General features: G+C 37.4%; 1 protein-coding gene across 1 annotated transcript in view; it reads left to right on the top strand.

The window, feature by feature from the left end:
* The first annotated feature begins 1,160 nt into the window (after positions 1 to 1,160).
* TTC3 (tetratricopeptide repeat domain 3) overlaps positions 1,161 to 6,210 on the top strand; it is a 107,001-nt gene continuing 101,951 nt past the window's right edge. The window contains exons 1-5 of the mRNA XM_012640072.1: positions 1,161 to 1,548; positions 4,133 to 4,287; positions 4,719 to 4,761; positions 5,079 to 5,229; positions 5,673 to 5,760. Coding sequence (XP_012495526.1) covers positions 4,144 to 4,287; positions 4,719 to 4,761; positions 5,079 to 5,229; positions 5,673 to 5,760 — 426 coding nt within the window. The 5' untranslated portion in view covers positions 1,161 to 1,548; positions 4,133 to 4,143. The remainder of the gene's footprint in view (positions 1,549 to 4,132; positions 4,288 to 4,718; positions 4,762 to 5,078; positions 5,230 to 5,672; positions 5,761 to 6,210) is intronic.

Raw genomic sequence — 6,210 nt, forward strand, 5'->3', positions numbered from 1 at the left:
CCATAACTGATGGGATTAAAAGTTCTTTATTTCAATATTTAATTTTAGTCACATATTTATTTTAGTTTGTATCAGAAAAATTTGTCATACCAAACGTAGGATTTCTTGGTGATATTAAAATTTCTATTAAAGCAAGTTTACATCTAAGTTAAAATTTTAGTTATTCTAAAGGAAATTATTGAGTAAATAACACTACCGGTGATAAATGTATTATACAGTGTATCCTCTGGACTCATAGTGACCCCACAGAGATAAACCTGCGATGACTGAACAGTGCGAAAACTACTGTCAAAGCTATGGGCAGGGTGCTCTGGGCTTGCAGAGAAGAGGTGCAGACATAAACTTGGCGGTAGTGGGAAGATGAGGAAATGCTTCCTGGGACTGAGTATTGAGGACTGGTAGGCATGAGGTGATTGCACAATAAGATTTGTTTAGGAGGGAAGGGCAGTTGGGTATGACTGGCTTCTAGCTTGTGTGTCATGGAGTGACTGGAGAGAAAAGCAGGCATAGCATCAAAAAAGGCCTTCTATGCTTATAGTAGGGAGGTTGGACTTTATTCTGAAGACGAAGGGAAGCTATTGAACAGTTTTAAGCAGTAAAATGGTATGATCAGAGTTTTAGAGGATGCTAAGATTGACCAGTTAGACTGCTTTTTAAGTTAGTTCAGGAGAGAAAAGATGAAGGTACAACTAAGGCAAGTGGCACTGGGCATCAAGAAGTGTATGTGTGCTAATTTTAGATTTCTCAGGGAAGCAGAAATGACAGGACTTAGTGGTCAGTTGGATAGAAATGTTGGAGTCTGGGGAGTCTAGACTGACTTCCAGGTTTTTGGTTTGGGTAACCAGGTGGCATGTAGACCAATTAACTAATAAACAGCATACAGAAAGAGGAAAGAACTTGGTTTCATTTGTTTGTTTTTGAGGAAAAAGATGTTTGTATTTGAACTTACTGAATCTGAGGGGCTTGTGGGACATCTTGGTTAAGATCCAGTAGTAGTTGATAAGAAGGTTCTAGAAGTCAAGAGATGCAACCCAACCTGGGGAGATTTGGGAGTCTTCAGCATTTGGAAGTTTGGAAGTCATTGTTTCCTATAGTGCAATATGAGATAATTTAAAATGGTACATAGATAAACACTTGAAAAATTTTTAATAGGTAAGAATTTAATGTGTATGAAAAACATAACTTGCACATCAAACCTATGATATCATGAACATTATCACTTAGGCCAAGTGAGCTCAATAAAAGGGAAATATTAAGTAAAAATACATGTAACATGTGGAAATGGCAAAAATCATGGTGAAGCTGTGCAAATGATGGAAGTTCAGAAAGTGCTGTCTTAAGCCATGGGTGTGGTGGATGAGGTCACCCAAGGAGAGAGTAAGAGTGAAAAGAAAAGAGAGTTGACATTTGGGTGGCGGGGAATGGAGAAGAAGAGCCCATGAAGGAGACTGAGGAAGAGCAGCCAGACGAATAGGAGGAGAACCAGGAGAAGATGGTCTTTGGAGTCCAAATGAAGAGTTCTGAGGAGGAAGTGGTCCACAGTGTCAAGTAAGTTGTAAGCCAAAAAGTGCTCTTTGGATTTAGCAATTAAGGTAGACAACTTAGATGGAAGCATCTAAACAGTGGATTTTAAAAAAATACTCACTTAGTATTAATGTTAATGATAGCTGGTATTTGCAGTATATTCCTATGCCCAGGTACTCTTGTAAGCACTTTACATGTGTTAACTAATTAATCAGGTAGGAGGTATTGTTATCCCCATTTCACATGTGAGGAAACGGAAGCACAGAGAGGTTAAGTAACTTGCATAAGATCACCTGGGAGAGCCAGGATTTAAGGCCAGACATTCTTGGCTGGAGTCCATTCTCTTAACCAAATTGCCACATTGCCTCTCTGGTTAAAACAAAACAGAAAATAAAAATCACACCAGTGTCGTAATTACAGTACAATTGGTGCTGTGTATTGTATCAAGTGAGATCTGTCAGGCTTGAATGACCAGCGTCATGTCATGATGGCTTCAGTCTGCCAGGTATGAGCACGTTAATTGTATTGTAATTGACGCCATGATGTGTAGGCTGAGACAGTTCTTGGCTCTTTCTGTATTTATATATCAAAAAAGTTTATAAGACAAGTGAGTTTAAAAGTGTATATATTTCCTAGGGTAGCATATGTCCCACATTATGTGCCATACTTTGGGTGCTCCAGTGTCTTATTTTTTTCTGGTCATTGTTCACTTTTGGAGTTAAATTTTTTAAACTCTATAAATATTGTTCATGCAGAACAGGTCAGGTTGTAGACATAGATAACCAGTCTATTGTAGAAGGTCATTAATGATCTTATTGAAAGCAGTTTCCCTTGAATGGTAGAAGTGGAAACCAAATTGCAAGGAAACTTAAAGTGGATGAGAATAGAGGATTCGGATGAGAGAAAAAGGAAGAGTTCCTGATGAGGTTGAGGAATGGCTGTGGTAGGAGACAGGGAAGACATGAGCCGTAATGACCCTTGGCTGTGGTCAGAGGGGAGCTGAACAGAGTGAAAGATTTAAAAACTGGTTTAGACCTGGGCAGTGATCTGAGGTGTGGCCGTGGCAAGGAAGAGCCTAGTGAGGTGGGTGGTGAAGTTCATGTTAGTTGAAGAGGTATTATCTGCATGGGCCTTTTTATGTGGCTAGAATTGATGGTGGGATTTGGAGGAAAGAGAACACTGTGAGCTAGTTGCCAGTGTTCTTGAAACATGACAGTAACCAAGAGGTAAACAGGTGGCAGTGATGGGAAAGTAGATGTAGTGAAATAGAGTGTTTGAGAGAAGAGACTATGGAATCAGAGGACTGGGTTTGAATCCTTCCTAGCTTGATGACCTTGAGCAAATTATTTAATTTTACTGAGAATGTTTTCCATCTGTACAGCGGAGATGATGATAATTGGTCCTGCCAAGAAGAATTGCTGTGAAGATTAATGAGATGATGCATGTGAAACATTTGGTGCAGTATGTGACACATAGTACAAAGAGTTTGCTAGGAAGATTGTTACTGTTTTCACTTCTGACATTGTGGAATTTTTATATAGCAAATTGGATGGATTGATTAAAGAAATAGATTTATATTTCAAGGACTGATGGTGGTCTTGCTTAGGAAAAAAGAAACTTGATTTGTCCCAATAATGGGATATAGTGGTGACGTGAAGAGGTATAAGGAAAGAAGTTAATGATGTGCTGGTGATGACAGGAAGAGAAGGCCATTATTTGGGCAAGAGATAGAAGTAATAAATGCTGTATTTTTCAGTGATGTTTAGGTTTTGATAGCTATAAAAATCCCTATTATTGAACTTTCTGCAGGGAAAAAAAAACCTTAGTCTGAAACTTCAGCCCTAATTCCCCTTTTCTTCCATTGAAGTATTTATAAAACATGGCTTTTGATAATGGGAATGGTTTTTCCCCTTTGTAATCTAGCAGTGCTGTGTGTTGCAGTAGTTGTGAGGTGTTAGGGAGCAGGAATTGTTAGGAGGATGGAAGGTCTGGATGTGGCCTTGGGGAGTTAGAGAGCGACAGACTCACCCTGTACCGCTTAGCCTCGCTCCTTTGCCCAAGACAGAAACACGCTGAAAGATGGACAATAGAATATCAGCAGCTGATAGGAAACGATTTCTCAGTGGAGTCAAGATTTAGTTCAGGACAGGAGAATGAGAATATAGTAGAGTTTGTGTATGATGAAGTGGCACATTACACAGTGCAGTAGATGTAGGTGGGGTACAAGCGCAGCAGTGGGAAGATGTTTTTTCTTCATTCAGCAGTTATTTGAGGGCTTACCATATGCTAAGCATGTACAAAAATAAGATGCCCTTAATTATCTTCCATCTAAAGGAGACATGTTAAACAGGTTAACTTAGAGTAGAGATGGTGAATATATGAACCTAAGGAAAAGAAGAAATAGATTAAACTATTTGGGGAGAGTCAGGGGAAAAGGAACAGCAGAATGGGGATGAGAATCTTCCAGAGCTCAGTGTTCTGATTGAAGTTACTTCCTTGGGGCATAGCTTCCAGGTATTTTTCTAATAAGCCATAAAAGCCAGGAAAACTGCTTCTCAGATCATCTCAAATGATTTAATTATTGATTGGGGTTGTATTGTTTCCTTAGGATCGTGTACCATGGACGATTTTGCCGAGGAGGATTTCGCTGTAACAGATTATGCCTTGTTAGAAGATTGCCCTTATGTGGATGATTGTGTCTTTGCTCCTGAATTTATGACTGATGATTATGTTCGTGTGACCCAGCTTTACTATAATGGGGTGGTAAGTAGGTTTTTTAATTTTTTGTTTTTGACATTATGTCTTAAAGGTTTTCTGGTTTAGAGCTTTCTTAGTTAAGATGTTTTGTGGCACATTGGTTTTGACATGGAGGTACACATGCTTTAAGAGGTGGTTTCAGAAGGGAAGGTAACAGTGACTCTACAATAAGAATGTGATTGCCAGAGAATGAGTGATAGTGAAAAGTGGTTTTCTGACTGGGGGTTAGAAAAGCTCTTAGCAAGAGCCATAGAATCAAATTCAGGAAATACTATGAGAAAGGCCTTAAGTTAAGACTCACTGGCTGAAGATATGTTCAGAGCGTAAATGTACACTGAAAGTTTTCAGTTTATTTCCAATAATCCTTAGATTAAAGATCAAGAACTGTACTTTTGTATTTTACCAGATACAAATCAAAAGAATTTTCTTCTTTCTAGGGTATGCAGTATAAAGATTATGTCCAAAGTGAGAGAAATTCAGGTGAGTACATTGGTGTTTTAATGTCAGTTTATTGAAAAGCTATAAAGGGATGTCCATCCATCTAGTCATATCAACATATAACAGATTTATATATCTTTTAAAAATGTATTCCTACTATTTTTTTCACTAGAAACCAAAATTTTCTTGTTAAAATAGAGTTTTAGCCAACACTTAAATATTTTTAACATCTAACAGGTTAAAATATTTCCTCCATTCATTTCTTTCCATATCCATTTTTACCTTGTTACTATTAGTAGCATTGATTCATTCCAAAATGAGGTACAGATATTAATTTTAAACTTTTTTTTTAAATTAAGAATTTGACATCTGCAGTATATGGTGTAATAAACCAATTTCTCTCCTGCAAGATTATTGTGATGCCATTAAAATAAACATATTCTGGCCACTTCTGTTTCAACATCAGAATAGTTCTGTAATATCACGATTGCATCCCTGTCTGGAAGCCAAGTAAGTTACTGTACGTTATTCATTTTGTATGAACAGTGAGAAGCATGTTGCCCAGTCCTGACGAATGCCAAGTACAATGGAAGGCTTATGTCTCATTCTTGTTCAATTTTACTTTTGTTTGGTAGAAAGAGAAATACTTGGGATTTGCATATGAGTGAATAACTGTAACATTATAATCCATGAAATTCTGAATAGTATTAGATGGTAGACTTGAAGCTGAGTCAGGAAGCATTGTTTGTTTATAAATATTGGTATTATAGAAGAGATAAAAATATATAGTACTTTGTCCACTTAATAAATAGCTTAGTTATTGTCCTAGAGTGAAGAAAAAGATGACTTAATTTTTTTCAATAGTTTGAGATACAATATATAGTTCAGCATAAAGTTCAATGAATTTGTATATATGAGAACCTAATCTTTCAAAAAATAAATTTGTCTTTAAGCAATTCTCGTGCTTCTGAGATAAGTTTGAAGAAATTACAGCATCTTGAGTTGATGGAAGATATTGTGGATTTGGCAAAGAAAGTTGCTGTAAGTGGTAGAATGTAGGTTTTTTTTACCCCTATTTAAAGAATATAAATATTTATGTGGTGTTAGGTCCATATTACTAGTTTATAGCAGTTAACAGGTAATGGTTTTAGTTTTGGTTAACCTGAGATGATTCTGCCATCCATGAGTGTGTGCTCAGTATTCGAGAGGTAGGGAGATGGCTGCTGTTATGGTTCTGACATGCCATGTTGGGGACCAGAACTGCTGCTTGTCATTACAGGATAGGAGTTGGAATTCGTCACACATCAAAGTGGGCCCTGGTCCATAGAAACCTTTGTCACAGGTTCTGAAAGTGATGAGCTCTATCTGTTGACATAAAAACACACCATCTCAACAAATATTTTTGTCTTTGGGGTAGGGGCAGACTTTACCAGGGCAGATTTGAAGAGGTGTCCTTGTACTATGTTGAGGGTTTTTTTTATTATTCTTTTT

This window comes from Propithecus coquereli, unplaced genomic scaffold, assembly GCF_000956105.1.
Source record: "Propithecus coquereli isolate 6110/MARCELLA unplaced genomic scaffold, Pcoq_1.0 Scaffold148, whole genome shotgun sequence".
NCBI lineage: Eukaryota > Metazoa > Chordata > Mammalia > Primates > Indriidae > Propithecus > Propithecus coquereli.